Below are 25,480 nucleotides of genomic sequence, written 5' to 3'. Positions count from 1 at the left end.
TAAAAAGTTAATACTGAATGAATTTTCTCCTTCTGAATTTTCTTTTTTTCTAAATTAACTCTGACATTTTTATCCCTTCAAGTATTGCAACATGATTGGAAATTCAGACCTAGGAATCATTCATTTTTATTACCTGCCTGGTTATGCAACTCTGTAATCCTTTTAATCCTCTAGCTCATTCCTAACATTTTATATCTTTGGATGAGGTGAAATGGGGTGGATTGGCTTTTTTTTAAATACTTTATATGTATTTTACATGGCAAAGGCAGGAGCTGCAGCTCTTTATCTTTCACAGAATATAGATGCTAGACCTTCAGAAGTCAGACAGAGTATACTTGATGCTTCTGAGCCTAATGCGGTTGCAAATGTGAAACCTACCACAACCACCAAACTTCTGAATGTGAATATGCAACCACCTCCAGTAAATGTGCATCCTAGGTCACTATACAATGCTAGTGAAGGAATGACTTATACAGTCGTCGTAAGCTTAAAGACAAGGCCAACATATGTGGTCACATTGGCTCCTAGCTTTTCTAACCCCAGTATAGGTCAGTATGAAACAAGAAAAAATAAAAAACTTGGTTAAAGATAATCCAATAAAAATGTATATATTTGGCACAAAAACCAGATAGTATTGATCTTGAAAATTTTAAGCAGAACAAGTTCAAGTCATCTTAAATAAATTTTGCAGGATACTTTACACCAGGTCAGTTAGTTTTTCAAATGGATTCAAGCTGGTCCTTTGCTCAAGCTATCAAAATTGTGCTGGCCAAAAATCCAGGTTTGTGTTGTGATAAAAGATAATAGTGTGGATACACAAGCATTGGGAATGCATAACATTATTTACATATTTAACAACACTGAGAGTGAAGGAAAATTAAATGCATCTTCAAATGACAGTTTTGTATACCCTCTTATCAGTTGAGAATATGTAGATCTTCCCCTTCAGAACCAGGGAACTTCTCGGAATCTTATACAGGTCATTGACATAGTCTTTTATACAAAGACACATCAGAGTCCAGAGTGCCCACTACCAGTAGTCAGCACGTACACATGGGAGTCTGCTTATAGAGATGTGACGAGGAACACAGGGAGAGTACGAGGATGATGAGGAGTAGCAGTTCTTTACAGGTCCACCCTTTTGGGGACCATCTCTATAGAGCGGAGAGACACGCTCTAGATTTTTATGGATCCGGGTCTGCAGACACAGATAGCCGAAATTTGTTTGTTGCAGTATGCTACTCCCCCCCCCGAGACCTCCCACTTTGCTTGAGATGTCCGAGAGGAGACGGAGACATCACCATACGCAGCTCTCTACCGGGACATTGTCGACTTCTCGAGCCGCGTGGAAGTCCTCTTGGCTGGGGACTTCAACGCGACGACGAGGGCTAGTCAGATACCACTTTTCGACTTCAGAGACAGTTCCATTTTACTTCCAGACATTGATCTTGAGGACGTGGGTATGCTGTGAGATTCAGCTGATAGATGCGAGCTCCGCTCACATCTTATGGGTAGGCTCTGTTAGATCTAGGCAAGATGCATGATCTTATTATTTGTAAGGGTCTTATTAGATGGCCCTCCTCAGGTGGTCTTACCTACTTCCCACATGGAGGGGGCTCTAGTGTTGTTGAATACATCATGGGATCCCCTGCCTTTGCCTCTCGTATCACTGAATTCACTGTTGCACCCTCTCCTGATCACACATACCTCTTCTTTAGAATCTTTACACCCCATCACGCATACCTCCCACTCCACATATCACTCTTACCACTTATCATGACCTACATTTCAGCTCTCCTTTACATACTTCTCACATATATTGACTTTATACCCTTACTAGAGGACCGTGCTACTCTGGTCACCCGCTCACTACACGAGGCTGCCCTTCACGCTTTCCCTCACACTACTTGCTCCACTCGTCCACCACCACCTGGGACCATCCCTTGTAATAGTTGGTACGATGATGAGTGCAAAGCTTTACATCCTCAACTCAGATTTGAAGCCAAAAACTACCTCTCGAACGAACCAGAGTTGCTACGCGAGTATCACCGATTGGTATGTAGGAAAAGCTGGACTTCGTCCGCCAAAACGAGGAGGAACTACTGAATATTTTGTTTAGTAACAACTCTAAGGACTTTTGGTGGAGATTTCTAGAGTGGCAATCCCCTTCACCACTCACTGAGACTCAAGTCTAGCATAATTATGCATGTACGCTTTATGATATCCCAAATCAGCTAGCTCCTGACCTCTCACACATACCCCGTCCCACATCCTGCACACTTTTCACTAGGGGGCCGCCGTGATGAAACTTCATAATGGTCAAGCGAAAGATCATGAGGGCCTATGCTCTAAATTCATTGCATATGGGATTAATTTCCTAGCCCCGATCTTAGCAAAGCTCTTTAATGAAGCTGTTTGTGTGGTTTTCCCACGTACTTGGACTGTTAACACTATCTCACCTGCTGTCCCTGGTTGTATTGCGGTTAGGGTTGTCACTCCACCTACACAGGAGGACCCCTCTCATGGCCCGATGTTTCCTTTGATTGCAGCTGGAGACATTCCTATTTTGGTTGCGATGATTGAGGCTCTTGTTCCTTGAGTTACAGATTAGGATAGGACTTTTGATGCCACAACTCTTGCTAGAGATGATACCTCAGTTGCAATTGTGGTTAGGACCAGTGATGGCACTCACGCAGACACATGGAATCTTGGTCCCAACCCGAGCAGCCACCCACCTCTACTGCACTTTGGACTTCTTCCATTGATAGTAGAAAGGAGGTTTCCTCTTCTTCTCTTTCCTCGAGTGCAGGGATTCTTTGCACTCCCATGTCACGCCTGGTACATAGGAACTCATTTTCTGTCTTGCCAAATTTGGCGGAGATTGAGTAGTAGTAGTTTGTGCCCTCAACATTTGGGGATGGTGTTATTGGATTCATATCGATAGAGCATCTCCTTCCAAATTATTTCCCCCATGGATTTTCCTCCACTTGATAGATTTAGGAGGAGGTCTCCTTCTCAGGAGAGGTTTGTTTTTGCCACCCGGTCGGGAAAGGTATTATATCCTACCTTTTTCCACCAATGAGGATTGTATCTTGGAACATACAAGGCCTTGGTAATGTTCGACAACTGATTCGTTATCAACTTCATCTATGTGTTACTGGGGGCATTATTTGCATTCTCTTTATTGATATACACAAATTGGATGCCTGGGATTATGCTAAGCCAAATAAGATGCTTTTAGGCTATAACTTTTGGTCACCTGTAGATGGCACTAGGGGTGATACATGCATTTCAATTTCAGCATCTTTTCTTCCCTTGCTTGTTGGACATGGAGTAGTTATCCCGTGGATCCCTCTTTTGATTGGGGGATGTAAGGTTGGTTTCTCAACCTATATACCCCCAACAACACAGGGGATCATGTGCTTATGTGAAAGGAGCTGTTCTCCTGGGCCCCTATTGTACTTTACTGGTCGGGGACCTCGGTCACTAGGAGTCACCAAGAGTTACACCAGGGTCACACCTTGTTCACACCTGGGTCACATCTTGGTCACACCTAGGTCACACCTTGTACACATCTTGGTCACCAGAGCAGCATTCCAAGGATGGTTAGACCTTGGTCACACCATGTTAACATCTTGGTACTAGAGCGACCTATCAAGCCACGTTGTAGTTAGACCTTCGTCACACTATGTACCAGACTAGTGGTACGCGACTTGGACATGACTGGAGCAGGGCATGCCAAGCCTGGACCGACCTTGGTCAAAGCCGTTTCTACCCTTGGTCAAAGTGAAGCTGGCGCACTGGATTGTAGCTGTTAAGAGAGCACAGGTGGTGCACATGGGAAGCGGTTCAACAGTTAAGGAGTAGATGTGGTGCACCACCCCTCTCCACCAAGTAGTGTCAGGTGCACATGAGACAGGAGCGCACATGAAGTACTTTGCTCATTGGACTCGGAGGAGGTTGGGGAGTTGCAAAAGCCATCAAGGGACGAAGCGGCGGAATGGCTAAGGAGACAGGAAGACAACCAATAGGAAGGAGGGAAGGGGATTTCTAGCAACGAGGAGCCGATAAGGGAAAGGCGAAGAGGGTAAAGGAGGGAGGATGGGTCATTCGGGGGTTTGTGCATTCTAGCAGAGGCGCATAGGGCATGAGTGAGAGAGAGGCTAGAGTCAAGAGCTTGCCTAGTGTGTATCTTCCTTGGTGTATGAATCATTTGGTGTAACTCTCATGAGTGCATGATTCATTCCTTCTAATGAACTATGCTTCTTCCCATCTTTGCTCACTCTTGTAACACCTCTTCTTGTTGTTTTCTCCTCCCCTCCTCTCCCTTCACCTGGTATAACAGACCCTGTGCCATGTGGCTCGAGTTCTGTTCCGTTCATGTCGAGAGTTGGCTCTTGTGATTTTGTTTCGCTTTAGTCTCTCTCTTTGCTCACACCACTCTTGCACTTGTATCGCTCGCACATCGTTGACACCATCAACCAACACTCGCCCCATGCACTATCTGTGACATCATTGGCATGCCCTCCTTGCTCCTCGCAGCACCAGTGGCCCTAGACCTCCGATAATACTTCCAGAAGTGGTAGGCCCCCCCCCCCCCCTTCGACAATTGATGGTGATCACGGTGGGATAGGGATGGTGTTGAGTAGCACAAGTGAAGTGGTGTTCTAGGGTCCTAGAGAGTGTTACCTTATCACACGACCACCTGTCGACAGGCGTTGACCACATGACGACATGTGTTGACCACATGTTGACCATGTGTCAACACAAGTTAGCCACGCGATCACACGGGTTCATCCAGGAGTACTGTCCGAGGCTGTCAACCACAGGTCGACACATGTTAACCACAGGTCGACACATGTCAACCACAGGTCGACACAGGTCAACACAGGTCAACCACAGATCGACACAGGTCAACCAGGAGTACCGTGTCCAAAGTGATCTCATCAAGAGCTGCGCACATGGAGAGTGAGCTTAGCACATGGAGCAGTTAGGAGTATTTATATTACACAGTGGTTCAGTGATACAGTGGTGCAGTGGTGCGGTGAACCAGCTCACCTGCACATGGAGAATTTACACCATTGGGCTGGCGAGTCAGGGAGTCAGAAAGTCGCCGAAGCCATCAAGAGGTGCGGTGAACCAGCTCACCTGCACATGGAGAATTTATACCATCAGGCTGGCAAGTCAGGGAGTCAGGAAGTCGCCGAAGCCATCAAGAGAGCCAGCGGCGCAACGGCTATCCTCAACAGCTAAGGAGATAAGACGATGACCAATGGGAAGAAAGAGGGGGAATTCTAAGCGAAGAAGGGACCCTCCAAGGCGGGGGATGAGGATGAAGGAGAAGGGAGAGAGAAGAGGAGGCATTCGCATTGGGCATTCGGCATTCGAGAGGGGAGCGAAAGAGAGGAGAGTGAGGAGAGATAGAGGCTAGAGCTACGAGCTCGCCAAGGAGAGAATGTGGAGAGACTTGTGTGCACCTTTTGTCTACTATGGGGATAGACCTGTGTATTCTGCTGATTTGCGACTTGTATTCTTGTGACTTGCGACTTGTGACCTGGGGACACGTCCAGTGATATGTACATTGGCCAACTCGGTCACTTTCTCATCTCGCTTGTCTCTTCCGGATATGGGGATTGTTCACCAGTGTAGGATTTTCTTATTTTGCTTATGTTGTGGAGTTCACCGGTGATTGTCATTTAGCATAGTGCACTCGTACGTGCACTCGTACGTCGTTGTCCACTGCAGTATAGCATACGACACTCGCACACTACTGCACGGTGCGCTCTGCACGATCCATTGCATTAGAGCATTGCAAAACTCATGCTTCTCACGCCAGTGGCCTTTGGCCTCCGGTAACACTTCCGGAAGGATAGGAACCCCTCCCCCCCCCCAAACAGTCTATGGCGATCACGGTGGGACACTGCTGGTATTGAGTAGCACGAGAGAAGTCGTGATCTAGGGTCCTAGAGAGAGGTCTTATGCCGAGTAGTTCTGAAACCTTTGAAGGAGCTAGTGATAGAACTAGGAGGTACTTGAGGAGAGTGGAGAAAAGACTTCCGGCAGACCAAACTAGGTACAAGAAGCACTACGTGCGACGTAAGTTTGCGAAGCCCTCAACTCGAGCACAAAGTGAGCCCACTGGAGTAGTAGCCAGAGCAAGTAACTTCATCGACACTCTCATTGACTTGGATCAACAGGAACCCTGGTGGTCAGATCCGGGCTCCGGAGTAGAAGAAGTGCAAAGCGGAGATCAGGTGAAAGAAGAGGGTACTAAGGACGAGGGCTCCTCAGGGACTCATCAAGGTCAAGGAAGCCCCTCTTCTCTTCCTGCAACGATGTCTTCATCAACCACCTCTTCTACCGGAGTGGTGACCCCATCTGCTCCTGCCTCAACCTCTTGTGGACAAGCTGGTACCTCATCTGTTATGCATAGCTCTGGGCTCCTAGCTAATCCTTCTTCTACATCTATTCCATTGGGGGGTACTTTTGCTCCGGCCATGCCTTTACCTGCCACGATGGTTTCATCTCCCTTTCCATCCACACCGGTGTTGCCTTTTCCACCACCTCCTTCCTTCCCTTCTGCCTACTCATCCATGACTTCAGCTCCGTCCCTCTCTTTCCCAAATGCTCTCCCATCCTCTTTCACCCCCACATCTTCCATGTTCTCACCCTTTCCCTCTGCAACACCGAGACCCCCCACTTACGCGCTACCATCTGGGTACACTGCCTCTATGACTACATCAGTAGTGACTTCCCCATTGTGGTCCTCCACAAGAGGAGTTGTCGGGGTGGTCTCCTCCTTGGGAACACCAACACTTATTACAGCCCCATCGGGACTCCCTCCAACTCTTGCATCTTCTCCAACCTCTCGGGTGGGGATGGCCGTTCTCAGTTCCCCAGACAGAGCTAGACTTCTTGAGCTACTCAACAAGGTCCACGTGAAGACTCAAAAGTTCAAAGGCCACCTCCATGAGGATGCGGAAGCTCATGTGAGGAAGTTCCTCACAGCATGTAAAGCTAAAGGTGTGGAGAATGAGCATGCGTTCCTTCACATCTTTCCTTCGTCATTGGAGGATGCAGCGGATGTATGGTACAGTCAATTTCCTCCGGACCACTTCCAGACGTGGACAGACCTAAGGGAGGAATTCTTACGCACTTTCAAGTTGGAAAAATTCGAACACATGATTGTCCAAGAGTTGTCCACTGACACCATGAAGCCTGGAGAAAGCATCTCTGAGATGTACACAAGGATGAGGGTCTTGGCGGCAAAGATGTCTGTGCCACCTAATGATGCTGTTATGAAGGGATGGTTTTTGAAAGCATTACCCCCTTCCATTGCTATAAGGTTGGTGGATAAACTCCCTGAACATGCCTCACTTCAAGACTTCCTAAAAGAAGCTGTCAAGATGGAACGGTCACAGTTAAGCTTTGCCTCATCAACGAATACGACCACCCAACTCCCAAGAGAGGAGGGATCATCCGCATGGCAACAACTCAAGAAGGAGTTAGAAGAAATCAAAGAAGGCCTGAAAGATAGGATAAAGGTGGATGGCCAATCGTCCTTTGAGGCCCAAATTCGAAGTGGCCTTTGGTGCACCGAATGCAAGGGTTCTAACCATGGTTACTGGGAGTGCCCCTCCAAGCGAAAGGTACCTACTTCTACCTCATTTTGTACATTTTGTGAGATCCATGGACATGATGCCTCTGAGTGTAGGTACCTCAAAGGATTAAGGAAGCTTCTTCCAGAGTATACCTCGGGGGAACCTCTAGTTGCTGCAGTCAACAGAACGGTACCCATAACTTCTGGTCCAGCAGAAGTATCTTCTGCTCCCCCTCTTGCACGAGCATCTGAGCCACCTCCTCCTCCTGTCATGCCACCTCCATTGCTTCCGACTCCACCTTTGCTCCAAGCTCCTGCCCCCAATTCAATTGGTTCCCCTTATTTCTATCCTCAGCCATACTATGCCCCGTACCAACCACCTATGTCAGGAGGTGGCTATGGACCCTCTTATCAACGCGGTCGAAGGGGTGGTTTCAGAGGTGGACGCGGAGGTGCAGGCAGAGGTACAAACTTTAGAAGACCCATCATGTGTTACAGATGTGGTGAGTACGACCACTACCAAGATGATTGTACACAGCCGTTCGGGGGACCCTCTTGTACACAGTGCAACACAAACGACCGCTACACCAGAGATTGTCCCAATAGAAGAGTGGAACCCGCATCCCAAGTGAATATGGTTGATGTAGTAGTGGCGGGGGAGTGCAACAATCCCCATTTGATTGGCGCAGTGTTGGGCGCTGTGACACGATCACATACAAAAGGTGACAAATGTAAGGGTGACTCAGAGTCAGCACCGGAGACCTCAGCACCAATGAGTTCGACAAGTGTTCCCCCACGGAGGTCATTCTCCTCCTCCAAGGTACACAGTACGCCCGGGAATAGACCACCCATGCTGGCTTTTGATAGTGATTCAGAAACAAACTCGAAGGGCCCACAACCATTAAGGTCAACCACTAACTCTGGGAGTGCCTCATCCTCGGGGGATCACTCTATGCCTTTGAGGTATCAGGAGGTAGTAAAGGGTGTCACGAGAGATCTTCAAACAAGTTCTGAAGATGAAGGTAGCACACCTCAGCTTCCATCCCGCAAGTCCAGAACTGTGAGGTTTGCAACAGAAGTGACAACCCTCGGACAGTACCGGGATAAGGAGGCACGACTAGGTCCTCCCACTTTGCCCCCAACAGCACTCAACAGAGAAGAGGCTATGGGGACAAGACCTAGTTCTGCCCAGGAAAAAGGGAAAGGAGTAATGGAAGAGAAACCCCGTGAGACAATGACTCACAGTTCAGACCTACATCCACATCCTCGTGTAAGCTTCGACCCTCGGCTAGAGGCTAGGAGGATGAAGTTGCAAAAGGCTAATGCTAGTGTCCACCACTACTCCCTGTTTGAAGATCTTATGAGTTTCAAACCCAACCTCACTCTACGACAACTTTGTCTATTGTCCCCCCAAATCAAGCATCAGACTATTACATTTCTGAATCGCCTCCCAGGAGGTCGACACAAGGGATCTACTCCGAGTGGGCCACCACCAGAGACATTACCGGCTCAGCATGGGTCTACACCGGACCACTTCTCTGCCTACGCTGCCCTCACTTGTGAACAAAGTCCCAAGCTCACCGTGGAGATCCATGGAGTGGAGCTGAAGGACGTCTTCCTCGATGGTGGGGCGGCTGTGAACATTATGCCAAAAGGTACACTCCAAAAACTAGGGTTGAAGTTGACAAGTGATGTTCACTTTCAGGTACGCATGGCTGATCAACGCAGAGTAAAACCAATGGGTGCAGTCAAAGGTGTTCACATGAAGATTGGCGGAGTAACTTTTCTCTCCAATTTTGTTGTCCTTGATATGACCGAAAATGAACAAACTTACCCTCTACTTCTTGGTCGGCCATGGTTGCGGTCTTCAAAAGCCATTCAGGATTGGTCAACTGATGAAGTTCGATTGCCCCTGGGATCGACATCCCTCGAAATAGATATGGTCACAGGGCAAGCAAGGCACATACCAATAGAACTAGGAGAGGAGGATTTTGAAGAACAAGCCGGAGTCGAAGAGGAGCATTGGGCCTGTGGGGACTGGCCCAGGAGTGGTGACCAAGGTATCAATGAGGAGACAACCCTAGAAGGATTTGAAAGTATGACCTACTTGTTGGATCGGGCTGATCAAGAAGACGAGGAGGCTGTCATTTTGGATTGGATGGGAGCCCTGGGCTCATTAGCGGTCAACATGGTGGAACTATGCCAACAAGAAGATCAAGAAGAACACCTACTTGCAGTGTCAGAAATCCACCCAGAACGACAGGGTCTGGCTGAACTAGTTTACGAAAGGATGCCCTTTGGACTTTGCAATAGTCCACACATGTATAAGAGAATGGTCACTAGGGGTACTACAGTGGACACCACAGATCGTACTGAGGACAATGATGGTACTGCAGTAAACATTGAGGATCGTCCAGTGGCCGACATGGAGGACATTGGTCAAAATGATGCTGACAATACTATAGGATACAATGAAGGATCTACTAGGGACGAGGCTAGTAGGGCACAACCCACCAATGGTACTTCAGAGTACAATCATGGTATTACGGTGCACAACCATGGTACTACGGTGTACAACCATGGTACTGCTAAGTGCAATGATGGTGATAGAGAAAACAGGAACACTAATGAAGACGAGACTGATGATGATGGTGATTTAGAAGAAAGTGACATAGACATTGCTGAACTTGAGGAGAATCACCACCAACAGCTTGAGGTCTTGGGCGTGCATACCGGATACAGAGATGAGGACATGGTCGATCTCACTTTGCTTGACCTTTTCTTATCAGAAGCCAACCACCCCTCAATTCAAGACCTTCCGGAAACCACTTATGAGGTGGAAGGCTTACCTTACCGGGGCATGCTGAAACAGTCACCGAGGCATCGCAGGCACACAACATCTGCAACATCTACTGATTCTACATCTCAATCAATGCATGAGAACCCCCCAGTTACTTACCCCTCATCTTGGTTGAGAGAAGTAGAGGGGGACTTTCCCCTTGAAGATACTCCAGCACATACAGGAGCACATACAGGACTGAGAATGGGTGAACCAAGTACCTCAACATCCCAATGCATTGCCCCTGTTGATGAGGCACGGAACTGGCGGTATCTCAACATTGGAAGTGAGGACCAACCCAGGCATTTGAAGTTAGCCACTTGGGTCTGGGAACATGACTATCTTCTAGCTGCAGTCACCGACCTTTTTAAAGAATTTGTGGATGTCTTTGCTTGGTCCTACAAGGATCTGAAGGGGGTGCCCGCTGATTTCATGGAGCATAGCATCGACTTATATCCCGATGCAGACCCTGTGATTAAAGGTCCATACCGCATGAATCCCAACTACGGCAAGGCAGTCCAAACAGATATACAGAAAATGGAGCAAGCAGGATTAATCTACCCAGTGGATTACTCCGATTGGGTCAGTGGAATTGTCATTGTACCCAAAAGAGAGACCGGCAAACTTAGAATATGTGTTGACTATCGGAGTTTGAATGCTGCAACACGACGTGATAGGTTCCCCCTTCCCTTCACAGATAGAGTGTTGGAGACAGTGGCAGGACATGCTTTATACTCATTCATGGATGGATATAGCGGGTACAACCAAGTTCGAGTGAAAGAACAGGATCAGCCCAAGACTACCTTTGTCACTCAATGGGGAACATACGCCTACCGAATGATGCCCTTTGGATTATGTAATGCCCCGGCAACCTTTCAACGACTTGTAACCAAACTCTTTTAAGAGAATATCGGCAAGTTTCTTGAGGTATTTCTAGATGACTTCTCTGTTTTTAACGGTAAATCGGCCTCCCATCTTGATCCGGCCATACAAAATGATCATCTACATAAGTTGAGATGGGTCTTTGATAAGTGCAGGGAAGTGCGCCTGTGTTTGAACCCTGACAAATGTTTCTTTCTCGCACTCCGAGGTGTTCTCCTTGGTCATATTGTTTCTGCTGAGGGCATGACCACGGATCCCGCAAAGGTAGAGGTGATCATCTCATTGCCCATCCCTCGTACACCCAAAGAGGTGAAGTCCTTCTTAGGGCATGTAGGATATTACCGAAGGTTCATACGTTTCTATGCCGACATTGCTATTGCACTGACAGAACTCCTACATCAAGACCGATCGTTTGTCTGGGCCACCCCACAACAACTAGCCTTTGATGATCTCAAGCATCGCCTCGTGAAGGCCCCCATCCTCCGGCAGCCCGATTGGGACGTAATTTTTCATGTCCATGTGGATGCTAGTGGGTGGGCAGTAGGTGCTATACTGGCTCAACCTAACCAGGATACTAAGATTGATTTGCCCATCTACTTCGCGAGTCGACAACTCAATGGAGCAGAACGCAATTACAGTACCACAGAAAGGGAGGGCCTCGGCATGGTTTATGCCATGACCAAGTATCGTCACTACCTCTTGGGCAACAAGTTTGTGATCATCACTGATCATCAAGCTCTTAAGTATTTATTGAATAAGCCTACTCTTGGTGGCCGGATAAGCAGATGGATTCTTCTCTTTCAAGAATTTGAATTCGACATTGTGGTGAGGGCTGGGAGACTGCATCAACCTGCAGACCACTTGTCCAGGTTACATTCCGGGGAACCAGCCAGTGGTATCACCGATGACTTACCCGATGCAGGCTTGTTCGGGATAACAGCACTACCTGATGAATGCCTATTTGCGGTGGACTGCTTCCCACCATGGTATGCCAACATAGTACACCTCTTGTCTACAGGTGGCTTTCCTCCAGGATTAACTCCAACAGAGAAACGCAAACGGATCCTTCAAGCTGCTCCTTTTAAGTTGGATTGCAGGTCAATTATACAAGCTTGGGAAGGATCAGATCTTGAGACGGTGTGTGCTTCCGCATGAGACACAATCCATTCTTAAAGAGGCACATGCTGGCATAGGTGGAGGGCATATGGCCTCAGATGCTACTGCTCGTAAGATCATGCGAGCAGGGTTCTGGTGGCCCAAGCTCTTCCGCGACTGCCATGTTCATGTGACCAGATGTGATTCATGTCAACGAGCGGCGGGCCCCAAGCCTACGAGGCGTGAGTACCTCCCTCTCAAACCATTCACTCCGGTGCCTCCCTTCTATCGCTGGGGATTGGATTTCATTGGACCCATCTCTCCTGCCACACGCCGAGGGAACAAGTATGCTCTGCTTGCCACCGACTATGGAACCAAATGGGTCGAAGCCAAGGCAGTCAAGAACTGTACAGCCCAGGTAGTAGCCACATTTCTATATGACCAGATCATCTCTCGGTTTGGTTGTCCTGTTGAGTTGATAAGTGATAGAGGGTCTCACTTCCTAAATGACACCATTGCTGCACTAGTTCACCTGCTTCAAATAGTTCACAAATTTTCATCTCCTTATTACCCACGTGCCAATGGTCTAGCTGAGAGCTCAAATCGCACAATGTGCGGGATCGTGCATCGACTTTGCCTAAACTCTCTAGCCGATTGGGACGACGTACTTCCAGCTGCTTTATTCGCCTATCGAACGGCTTACAAGGCGAGTACTGGGTATTCACCCTTCGAGCTGGACTGGAGGCCGTTATGCCTTATGAGTTTCATCTTGACACTCACAGGATTCTTCCAGCCAAAAATGACAACTTTGAAGCCTGCACAATGGAACGCTTGTGGGATTTGGAAGCACTGGCAGAGCATCGACGTGAAGCAGTTTTCGCTCAAGAAGTTTGGCAGAAGCGACAAAAAGCTTGGCATGACCGGAACCTCAGAAAAAGAAATTTCAAAGTCGGAGATTTAGTACTCTTGTATTCCAGTAAGTTTCTCAAACACAAACCTAAGTTTGTGAGTGGTTGGACAGGTCCATTTTTCATTGCCAAGCTTATCCCAAGTGGTGGAGTCTGCAGACTCCTACCTGCACCGGTGAATGGGTCACGCATCAAGAGGTACCATGATCAATGAGAAAACACCCTCCTAGTCCTTCTCCTTCCTGGTGACATCTTCTCCCTCTGAGTGAGGGCCACTTTCTCTTTCTACAAGGGTCCTCCTCTCTGCCCCTAGTGTCACTTTCTCTCTCTACATGGCTCCTCCTCTCTCCCCTTGGCGCCAAATTTTTCTCTCTAAATGGGTCCTTCTCTTTCCACCCGAGTGTCACTTTCTCTCTCTAAGTGAGCCCTCCATTTTTCAGCCCGAGTCACTTTCTCTCTCTAAGTGAGCCCTCCATTTTTCACCCCGAGCCACTTTCTCTCTCTAAGTGAGCCCTCCATTTTTCACCCCGAGCCACTTTCTCTCTCTAAGTGAGCCCTCCATTTTTCACCCCGAGCCACTTTCTCTCTCTAAGTGAGCCCTCCATTTTTCACCCCGAGTCACTTTCTCTCTCTAAGTGAGCCCTCCATTTTTTACCCCGAGCCACTTTCTCTCTCTAAGTGAGTCCTCCATTTTTCACCCCGAGCCACTTTCTCTCTCTAAGTGTGACCACCTTTTTTCATCCCGTACCACTATCTCTCTCTAAATGACCACCCTTAAAATGTGGCCTCCCTTTTTCACTCTGTGTTACTTTCTCTCTCTAACTACGGCCTCCCCTTTTCATCCTGTTTTACAAACTCCTTCTCCTTCTACCTTCTCTCCAACTCCTACCTCTCTCTTACAAAACCCTTCTCTTTCCACCCTCTGTCCAACTTCTACCTCTCTCTTACAAAAACCTTCTCTTTCCACCCTATGTCCAACTCCTACCTCTCTCTTACAAAAACCTTCTCTTTCCACCCTATGTCCAACTCCTACCTCTCTCTTACAAAACCCTTCTCTTTCCACCCTCTGTCCAACTTCTACCTCTCTCTTACAGAACCCTTCTCTTTCCACCCTATGTCCAACTCCTACCTCTCTCTTACAGAACCCTTCTCTTTCCACCCTATGTCCAACTCCTACCTCTCTCTTACAGAACCCTTCTCTTTCCACCCTATGTCCAACTCCTACCTCTCTCTTACAGAAACCTTCTCTTTCCACCCTATGTCCAACTCCTACCTCTCTCTTACAGAAACCTTCTCTTTCCACCGTATGTCCAACTCCTACCTCTCTCTTACAGAAACCTTCTCTTTCCACCCTATGTCCAACTCCTACCTCTCTCTTACAGAAACCTTCTCTTTCCACCCTTTGAACAGCCCCTCCCCGGTCTCCCTTTACCACCACCCTGCCCCTCCCTCCTCCTCTCCTGCACAACAGCCCCCCCTCTTCCCCCTTTACCACCATCCTTCCTCCCCTCCTCCTCTCCTGCACAACAGCCCCCCTCTTCCCCCTTTACCACCATCCTTCCTCCCCTCCTGCACACCAGCTCCCCCCCCTCTCCTCCTTTACCCACCACTCTCCCCCCCCCCCTCCTCCTCTCCTGCACAACAGCCCCCCCTCTTCCCCCTTTACCACCATCCTTCCTCCCCTCCTCCTTTCCTGCACACCAGCTCCCCCCCCTCTCCTCCTTTACCCACCACTCTCCCCCCCCCCCCCTCCTCCTCTCCTGCACAACAGCCCCCTCTCCCCCTTTACCCCCCTCCCTTCCCCTCTCCCCTCTCCTACGCCACAAACCCCCCCCCCCTCTCCCCCTTTACCCACCACCTGCCCCCCCCTCTCCCCTTCTACGCCACAGCCCCCTCTCCCCCTTTACCCCCCTCCCTTCCCCTCTCCCCTCTCCTATGCCACAAACCCCCCCCCCTCTCCCCCTTTACCCACCACCTGCCCCCCCCTCTCCCCTTCTACGCCACAGCCCCCTCTCCCCCTTTACCCCCCTCCCTTCCCCTCTCCCCTCTCCTACGCCACAAACCCCCCCCCTCTCCCCCTTTACCCACCACCTGCCCCCCCCTCTCCCCTTCTACGCCACAGCGCCCTCTCCCCCTTTACCCCCCTCCCTTCCCCTCTCCCCTCTCCTACGTCACAAATCCCCCCCCCCTCTGCCCCTTTACCCACCACCTGCCCCCCCCTCTCCCCCTTCTATGCCACAGCCCCCTCTCCCCCTTTACCCCCCTCCCTTCCCCTCTCCCCTCTCCTACGCCACAAACCCCCCCCCTCTCCCCCTTTACCCACCACCTGCCCCCCCCCCCTCTCCCCTTCTACGCCACAGCCCCCTCTCCCCCTTTGCCCCCCCCTCCCTTTTTCCCCCCTCTCCTGCGCTACAGCCCCCTCCCTTCCCCTCTCCTTTCTTCTGCGCTACAGCCCCCTTTTCCCCCCCCCTCTCCTGCGCTACAGCCCCCTCCCTTCCCCCCTCCTTTCTTCTGCGCTACAGCCCCCTTCTCCCCCCCCCTCTCCTGCGCTACAGTCCCCTCCCCCCCTCTCCTGCGCTACAGCCCCCTCCTCCCCCTCTCCTGCGCTACAGCCCCCACCCCCCCCCACCCCCCTTCTCTTGCGCTACAGCCCCCTCCTCCCCCTCTCCTGCGCAACAGTCCCCTCCCCCTCTCCTGCGCAACAGTCCCCTCCCCCTCTCTTGTGCATCAGCCCCTCCCCGCTCTCCCTTTACCCACCACCCTGGCCCTCCCCCTCTCTCCTGCACAGCGCCCTCTCTCTGCCCACGTCCCAGGAGCAACTCTCCCCCCTTCTCCCCCCTACACCCTTTGCATCACCTCCCCTCCTAGCTCCAGCCCCCCTCCTCCCCCCTAGTCTACATCTGTCCTTTTACACTCCCTCTCCACCGACACCCCTTCCTCACTCTTTTCCTCTCCATCGAAGCATGGGCCTGCACTGGTGGATCTGCTAAAGTAATCTCTCGTAGCAGATTCCGGGCTTAACCTCGACATCAACACCTCCTCCTTCCTCCTTGCCTCTCCAGACCTCGACATCGACACCCCTTCCGTACTCTTTTCCTCTCCATACGACGCCATCGTTCATGCCTACCCGTGCCTCTCGTCACAAGTACAAACCCAGATTACCCCGCGATACTTTATTCGTTGACTTCCATCGGGCTCGATCAAGCCACACGACAGGATCGGGACCATCTTCCATGGCATCACTTGGCAAACGCACCACTGATGACCTGGGTGCCGGGTCTACACCACAAAGCACTTCGAAACGACCTCAAGCAGTTGCAGATTCACCTCCCTCCGACAGGATCACTATCATATCGGATGAGGAGCTATCCCCTTTTTCGAGTTCCTCTGATTCAGATCATGGAGGCTCTGACTATCTGCCCCCCACAGGTACAATCAAAACACCATCCAAGGCATCCAGTGGGCACAGCGGTCACAGTAACGGTGGCGGTGATTTGGCCCCACAAAGTACGGCTTGTGATCTTCCACCCCCAGCTTCATCCTCCTCGATCATTCGGGTGGTTTTCAAACCTTTCCTCGATCCCACACTCAAGCTGTCTAGCATCTTGTCACCTGATGAGATAGCCCGCATGTCTCTCGTGGAGTTTGATGATGTCACACTTCCCCAGGTGGACGTCCAAATGTGTACTGCGTTCATTCAGTCTTATGACTTTGCAACAGACACATTCGGATTCTTGAATTCCCGTCACATGTTCACTCCTAGTCTCGTATCCACATATCTCCGTCTTCCCACACTTCCCTTTTTGCCACCTCACACTGGCTCACCCACATTCCTGTCCTTCTTGTCTACCTGTAAAACTCATCGCAGAGGACATGAGTGCAAGAAAGTTCTCGAGGGAAACAGCCGAGAGGCGCTTCTAGCGAGGTATCTGCTCACACACTTCTACTCTGCCCCAGGCCACTTCTTCATCACCAAGGCGATCCATTCTGCCTTAGACTCCATCCTCTCGGTCACTCCCTATGATTTCGCCTCACTCTTCTACTCTGCCTTTCGTAACACAGTTCGCAAGCGTCGGGGCACATATACCTGTACTTGTGGGCCCCACCTCACCTTCTTACTTCATCAGTGGAAGGCCAACCCTCCGCCCATTATCACAGGTCGCCTCCCTTCCACATCTCTCTCCCCTCCTGTCACCCCCTCTTCCACATCGTTCACTATCACTTCCAGTGTTCCTTCCCCCGGGACTGCCTCTTCTCCTCTTTCGCTCAGGAGGACACCTCGGCGAGCGCCACCTCATGAAGTCTGCACCGGAGCTTCTTCAGAATATTCTGTTACCGGTGCCACAACGTTACCATCAGTGACATGTCTTGTATCTCCATCAGTCATGCCCGTGCCAGGACTTGCCTCTCCATCAGTCACACTGGTCCAGGCTTCTCGAGCGATCTCCAGACTTTCCATGGGAGGGATTCCACCAGGTGTTGGACCTGAATCTTAGCCTGGGACCCGACTCCCACTTCCATGGGCTTTCTCAGGAGATGTCATCCCAGGGTGTACTTCACATTTCGGCCTCCCCAGGCAGAGACAGGACTAGAGACGGGAGTGGGAGGCCCTCTCGCGGAGATGCTCCATCAGCCACTTCAGCCTCAGAGGAGGTATTTGAGGGAGGGATTCTGCCCAAATCTGTGGATTGCCCACCCCTTCATGAGAATGATATGTTCACAGCTTACATAGCTGCTTCATCGGGCCCACCTCTTTCAAATATTTCCCTGGTGGAAAAACAGAATGAAGATTACAGCCAACTACTATCTGTCCTTCACAAAAAACGCTCACCAGTATGTGGGGAAGAGGAGGATCTCACTCAAATCTTCACCATTCCCTTGCAGGACTGCCTCGCACAGAACAAAAAGATCTCCAGGGCCCCGACATGTTTTGTGCACTTGGACAAATTGGCACCTACAGGAAACCTGTCAACCGAGGAAGAGGGAGCTCTTCCTGACATGTTTGAGGAATTGGGGGACGTCATTAATTTGGCGGACAGGATGAATTACAGCGACAGGTATGCGTGGATGAAAAGGTCCCTGCACCTTGCTCAACGTATCATGGATGACACCTTCACACAGCTTGGGACAGCGGTCTTCAATTCCACAGGTTATGCTCATAAGCTCCTCTCTCAACAGCAACATTTAAAGTTAGAATTCGAGAGAGCTCAGGCAGCCCAGCAGCGCGCCACTAGCGTAACACTTCGACAACAGGAGGAAAGGTGGCAGAAAGAGAAGGACTCAGCAATACATGAGCGTGACATCGCTTGGAATATTCAGAAGGCTGCCCTTGAGGATCGCCTCCATAATCACAGGCAGGAATGGGAAGCAGTAATGACATCTTTGCGCAGCCATCATGCTGCAGCCCTGGCAACTTTGCACAGCCAGCATGTCACCGAGGTGACCAGATTTCACCAGGAGATTACCAAGTTAAAAGAGTCTTTGTCTTCCTCCGAGATTGCCAAAGAAAAATCAGAATCCAGAGTGGCTGAATTGGAAAACAAGTGTTCATCCATGGAGGAAGAATTCACAGCTCTTCGGATGCGGTTGGCCACCCTCCAGACTTCCCAGTCCACCTTGCAAGAGCAAAAGGATCATTACTACCGGCGATACCACCGATATAAAGACAAGTATGAAAATCTGAGAAATGTGATGGACACGCTTGAGTGTGAAGAGGAAGCACCCCATCCACAGATACCTATGCCTGAGTCAGAGCAAAGGGATGCGCAAAAAGCCACAGAGCCAAATACGGAGGCAGAAGAGGAGAATGCAGAGGAACAGGCTGCAGCTTTACCACCCTCTGTAATCTCATAGAAGAGTTGATAGATGGCTGTTGGTGTTTGAGTTTTTTTTTTTTTTTGCACTGTTAGATTTTGCCAAGCTGTTTGGCCCTCACTGTAAATATCAGTGTTTTACCTCAAGGTGTACTCAGTTTTTTCTGCAATTTTCCATGCTGTCCCTTGTAATACAGCAGTTTATTTTTCACATCTCCACTTAATACAAATCATGGATTACTCCCACGGCCAACCACATGGTCTATACTCTTTCTTTTTCCCACTCCATCACCATATCAATGGTTTGTAAGTTCATCTTTATTTTTCTTTGACGAATCGTCCAACCTTTCTATTCACCGGGACGGTGAATGATAGTGGCGGGGGAAACTGTTACCTTATCACACGACCACCTGTCGACAGGCGTTGACCACATGACGACATCTGTTGACCACATGTTGACCATGTGTCAACACAAGTTAGCCACGCGATCACACGGGTTCATCCAGGAGTACTGTCCGAGGCTGTCAACCACAGGTCGACACATGTTAACCACAGGTCGACACATGTCAACCACAGGTCGACATTGGTCAACACAGGTCAACCACAGGTCGACACAGGTCAACCAGGAGTACCGTGTCCAAAGTGATCTCATCAAGAGCTGCGCACATGGAGAGTGAGCTTAGCACATGGAGCAGTTAGGAGTATTTATATTACACAGTGGTTCAGTGATACAGTGGTGCAGTGGTGCGGTGAACCAGCTCACCTGCACATGGAGAATTTACACCATTGGGCTGGCGAGTCAGGGAGTCAGAAAGTCGCCGAAGCCATCAAGACGTGCGGTGAACCAGCTCACCTGCACATGGAGAATTTATACCATCAGGCTGGCAAGTCAGGGAGTCAGGAAGTCGCCGAAGCCATCAAGAGAGCCAGCGGCGCAACGGCTATCCTCAACAGCTAAGGAGATAAGAGGATGACCAATGGGAAGAAAGAGGGGGAATTCTAAGCGAAGAAGGGACCCTCCAAGGCGGGGGATGAGGATGAAGGAGAAGGGAGAGAGAAGAGGAGGCATTCGCATTGGGCATTCGGCATTCGAGAGGGGAGCGAAAGAGAGGAGAGTGAGGAGAGATAGAGGCTAGAGCTACGAGCTCGCCAAGGAGAGAATGTGGAGAGACTTGTGTGCACCTTTTGTCTACTATGGGGATAGACCTGTGTATTCTGCTGATTTGCGACTTGTATTCTTGTGACTTGCGACTTGTGACCTGGGGACACGTCCAGTGATATGTACATTGGCCAACTCGGTCACTTTCTCATCTCGCTTGTCTCTTTCGGATATGGGGATTGTTCACCAGTGTAGGATTTTCTTATTTTGCTTATGTTGTGGAGTTCACCGGTGATTGTCATTTAGCATAGTGCACTCGTACGTCGTTGTCCACTGCAGTAGTATAGCATACGACACTCGCACACTACTGCACGGTGCGCTCTGCACGATCCATTGCATTAGAGCATTGCAAAACTCATGCTTCTCACGCCAGTGGCCTTTGGCCTCCGGTAACACTTCCGGAAGGATAGGAACCCCTCCCCCCCCCCAAACAGAGAGAGAGGTCTTATGTCAAGTAGTTCTGAAACATTTAATGAAGCTAGTGAGAGAACAAGGAGGTACTTTTTTTTTTTTCATGAAAAAGACTTCTATTAAGTAAGAACAAAAACCCGCGAGAGCAAGCTCGCGGAATACATCATGAAATCATGAGGATAATAAAAAACCTCCTCAGAGTGAGGTGGAAAGAAACCAAGGCTGAGGCTGAAAGTGCCATCTCAACCCTGTAGTAGATTCAAAGAAGAAAGGAGAATCCTTCCATTCCCTGAAGAAAGAAACCCTCCTAGCTGAGGCTGCACGGGAGCCCCCCTGCATACCTTTCCATACGGCCATCAGAGTGTGTACGATGTCTGTCCAGATACTAGCCAATGTGTGCGAGGGATGAACCTGAGTACCCTCCATAGCCTTTGTGCATCTGGATCTCCAGATATGCCAGGCTGCTATGCTCGCTATAATCTCCCAAGAAGTATCCACAGAGGCATGTACAGCTGTAAAAGGACGGTGTGGAACCACATCCAACGAGCAAAGCTCAACCCGATGACGTTGAACCGAAATGGCCCGGGAGGAGTCAAGTCCCTCATAGAAAACCTGAGGTCCTGTAAGAGAAAGCCAAGCCACCGAGCCCCAAGTCATAAAGAGTGGGGAATGGGCAAAGTGACTGAAGATCCTGGCTATCCCCACCCAAATCAATCTCGCCTGTCTGCAATCCCATAAGCAATGCTGAATAGACTCCGAAGCAGAAAGGCAACGAGGGCAAGTAGGGTCGGCTCCGAATCTGGACCTCCAAAGGTTCACTGCAATCCCTCCATGAATAGAAAGCCAAAAGAAGATAGTGATCTTCCTATTCCTGTGGGATTTCCAGAGCCTCTTCCAGAAGTACCTCTGCTGATCCGCAGTAATACCAAAAGTCTCCCAATGAGGAACTCTGGAGGGTCTCCAGCCTCTACTACTGAGCTGAAATCTCCTGGCATTACTGACCGTGTAACGAAAGAAGGGGATGGTCTTCTCTCGATGCCCCGCGTCAATCCACTCCCACTCTCCGGGGTCCCACTGTAAATACCTGATGGGAACTCCTCCATAGAGCCAAAGTCTCCAAGACCCGGTGGAGAGTAACTGGGGGTCAGGGTCTAAGAACCACTCTGAATCTGATCCCTGCATCAAAAGGCCTACGACCCTGATAGGCTGAAAAGCAGACTCAAGCAATATATCATCTGTAGATCTGAGCAATCTGCCACCATCCTGGACACTGAAAACCAAAGCATCCTCCTGTGCATCTCGGAAGGCTAAGACCTGAAGTGGAACCCCGCCTCTCGAGAAAGTACCTGCCCAAGTGGAGGTAGTGAGAGGCATATCATCTGTGTCTATCCAAGCCTCTGGAAGGGCTGTCTCAATCTGCAAGATCCTCCCTGCACTCCCTCTGAGATGTCCTGAGAACAAGGAGGTACTTGAAGAGAGTGGAGAAAAGACTTCCGACAGACCAAACCAGTACAAAAAAATTACGTGTGATGGAAGTTCATGAAGTTCTCAGGGCGAGCATAAAGTGAGCCCATTAGAGTAGTAGCCAGAGCAAGTAACTTCGTCGACACTCTCATTGACTTGGATCAACAGGATCCCTGGTGGTCAGATCCGGACTCTGGAGAAGAAGTACAAAGTGAAGAGCGGGTGAAAGAGGAAGGTACCAAGGATGAAGGCTCGCTAGGGACTCATCAAGGTTAAGACATCCCCTCTCCTCCTCTTGCAACGATGTCTTCATCAACAACCACTTCTGCGGGAGTGGTGACTCCCTCTGCTCCCGACTGGACATCTACTGGTCAAGCTGCTATCTCATCCGTAGCTCTGGGTTCCTAGCAAATCTTACTTCCACATCTATCCCACTCGGGGGTACTTTTGCTCCGCCGGCTATGCCTTTACCTTCCATGAAGGTTTCATCTCCCTTTCCATCTATAGGTATGCTGCCTTTTCCACCACCTCCTTCCTTCCCTACTACGTACTCATCCAACATCACTTCAACTCTGTCCTCTCTTTCCCAACTGCTCTCCCATCCTCTTTAACCCCCACATGTTCTATGTTCTCTCCTTTTCCTTTGCATTTTTTGCATTTTGCATTTGTGTGGATGCTCGTTTAGTAGCTCCACAACCACAACTCGTTTGTACCAGGTTTTTCACAGTCTCATAGACCTATCGGTCTTCCGAAGACTTTAATAAACTTTCTTTCTTTTCTTTCTTTCTGCAACACCGACGCCCTCCGCGTATGTAGCACCATCTGTGTACACTTCCTCTATGGCTACATCAGTAGTGACTTCCCCATTGTGGTCCTCCGCAAGAGGTGTTGTCTCATCCTTCGGAGCAACCACACTCATTACGAATCCATCGGGAGGCCCTCCAACGCTTGCACTTGCTTCAGCCTCTGGGGTGGGGATGGCAGTTCTCAGTCCTACAGAAAGAGCTAGACTTCTCTAGTTACTCAACAAGGTCCACGTGAAGACTCAAAAGTTCAATGGCCACCTCCATGAGGATGCGGAAGCTCATGTGAGAAAATTCCTCACGGCATGTAGAGCTAAAGGTGTGGAGAACAAGCATGCCTTCCTTCACATCTTCCCCTTGTCCATTGGAGGATGCCGCTGATGTATGGTATAGTCAGTTTCCCCGTGACCATTTCCAGACTTGGAAACCTAAGGGAGGAATACTTACACGCTTTCAATTTAGAAAAGTTTGAACATATGATTGTCCAGGATTTGTCCACTGATACCATGAAGCTTGGCGAAAGTATCTCGAAGATGTACACAAGGATGAGGGGGCGCGAAGATGTATTTCTATAAGGCGGGTCGACAAAATCCCTGAGCATGCTCGCTACAAGAGTTCGTGAGGGAAGCGGTGAAGATGGAACGGTCCCAATTAAGTTTTGCCTCAACACACACTTTGACCGCCCAGCTTCCGAGAGAAGAGGGCTCACCGGCATGGCAGAAATTCAAGGAGTTAGAAGAAATCAAAGAAGGTCTGAAAGATAGAACAAGGGTGGATGCACAATCACTCTTTGAAGTTCAGATAAGAAATAGTCTCTGGGCACCGAGTGCAAGGGTTCTGGCCATGGCTACTGGGAATGTCCCTCGAAGCGTAAGGTACCCAATTTGACCTCCTTTTGCACATTTTGTGAAATTCATGGACATGATGCCTCCAAGTGTAGGTATCTCAAGGGGTTGAGGAAGCTTCTCCCAGAGTATCCGCCTGGGGAACCCTTGGTGGCTATTGTCAACAGAGCTGCACCTACCACTTTGGGGCCCATACCCCTAGTTCTTGCCCCTGTGAAGGCATCTGAACCACCCTACGCTTCCTACCATTCCACCTCCACTACTTCCTAATCCTTCTTTTCTCCAAGATCCTTCTCCCAATCAGATTGGGGCTCCCTACTCCTATCCTCCGCCCTACTATGCACAATATCAACCACCTACGTCAGGGGGTGGATATGGATCCTCTTATCAACGCAATCGCGACGGGGTGGGTTCTGAGGCGGGCATGGGAGTGCAAGCAGAGTTACGAACTTATTCAAACCCATCATGTGCTACAGATGTGGCGAGTATGGCCACTACTAAGATGATTGTACACAACCGTTTGGGGGACTCTCTTGTACACAGTGCAACACAAACGGCCACTACACTAGAGATTGTCCCAATGGCGGAGGGGAATCAACATCCCAAGTCAACATGGTTGACATAGTAGTGGCGGGGGAGGGTGACGAACCCCATTTGATTGGTGCAATGTTGGGAGCTGTGACAAGATCACAAAAGAAAGGTGACAATAGTAAGGATGACTCAACATCAATATCAAAGGCCTCATCACCAGTACCAACCCAGTGTTACCTTATCACACGACCACCTGTCGACAGGCGTTGACCACATGACGACATCTGTTGACCACATGTTGACCATGTGTCAACACAAGTTAGCCACGCGATCACACGGGTTCATCCAGGAGTACTGTCCGAGGCTGTCAACCATAGGTCGACACATGTCAACCACAGGTCGACACAGGTCAACCACAGGTCGACACAGGTCAACCACAGGCCGACACAGGTCAACCAGGAGTACCGTGTCCAAAGTGATCTCATCAAGAGCTGCGCACATGGAGAGTGAGCTTAGCACATGGAGCAGTCAGGAGTATTTATATTACACAGTGGTTCAGTGATACAGTGGTGCAGTGATGCGGTGAACCAGCTCACCTGCACATGGAGAATTTACACCATCGGGCTGGCGAGTCAGGGAGTCAGAAAGTCGCCGAAGCCATCAAGAGGTGCGGTGAACCAGCTCACCTGCACATGGAGAATTTATACCATCAGGCTGGCAAGTCAGGGAGTCAGGAAGTCGCCGAAGCCATCAAGAGAGCCAGCGGCGCAACGGCTATCCTCAACAGCTAAGGAGATAAGAGGATGACCAATGGGAAGAAAGAGGGGGAATTCTCAGCGAAGAAGGGACCCTCCAAGGCGGGGGATGAGGATGAAGGAGAAGGGAGAGAGAAGGGGAGGCATTCGCATTCGGCATTCGGCATTCGAGAGGAGAGCGAAAGGGAGGAGAGTGAGGAGAGATAGAGGCTAGAGCTACGAGCTCGCCAAGGAGAGAATGTGGAGAGACTTGTGTGCACCTTTTGTCTACTATGGGGATAGACCTGTGTATTCTGCTGATTTCCGACTTGTGTATTCTTGTGACTTGCGACTTGTGACCTGGGGACACGTCCAGTGATATGTACATTGGCCAAC

At 49.8% G+C, this 25,480-nt stretch overlaps 1 protein-coding gene across 1 annotated transcript in view; it reads left to right on the top strand.

Moving 5' to 3' along the window:
* LOC147897998 (uncharacterized) overlaps positions 1-25,480 on the top strand; it is a 267,115-nt gene that overhangs the window by 89,364 nt on the left and 152,271 nt on the right. Inside the window, exons 8-9 of the mRNA XM_087380165.1 lie at positions 266-548; positions 692-781. Coding sequence (XP_087236291.1) covers positions 266-548; positions 692-781 — 373 coding nt within the window. The remainder of the gene's footprint in view (positions 1-265; positions 549-691; positions 782-25,480) is intronic.

Source organism: Dipteris shenzhenensis, chromosome 10 (assembly GCF_047967505.1).
Source record: "Dipteris shenzhenensis isolate YYH24624 ecotype China chromosome 10, Dip_SZ_1.0, whole genome shotgun sequence".
Lineage (NCBI taxonomy): Eukaryota > Viridiplantae > Streptophyta > Polypodiopsida > Gleicheniales > Dipteridaceae > Dipteris > Dipteris shenzhenensis.
Note: the sequence above shows the minus strand (reverse complement) of the source record. Positions and strands in the feature narration are given on the sequence as shown.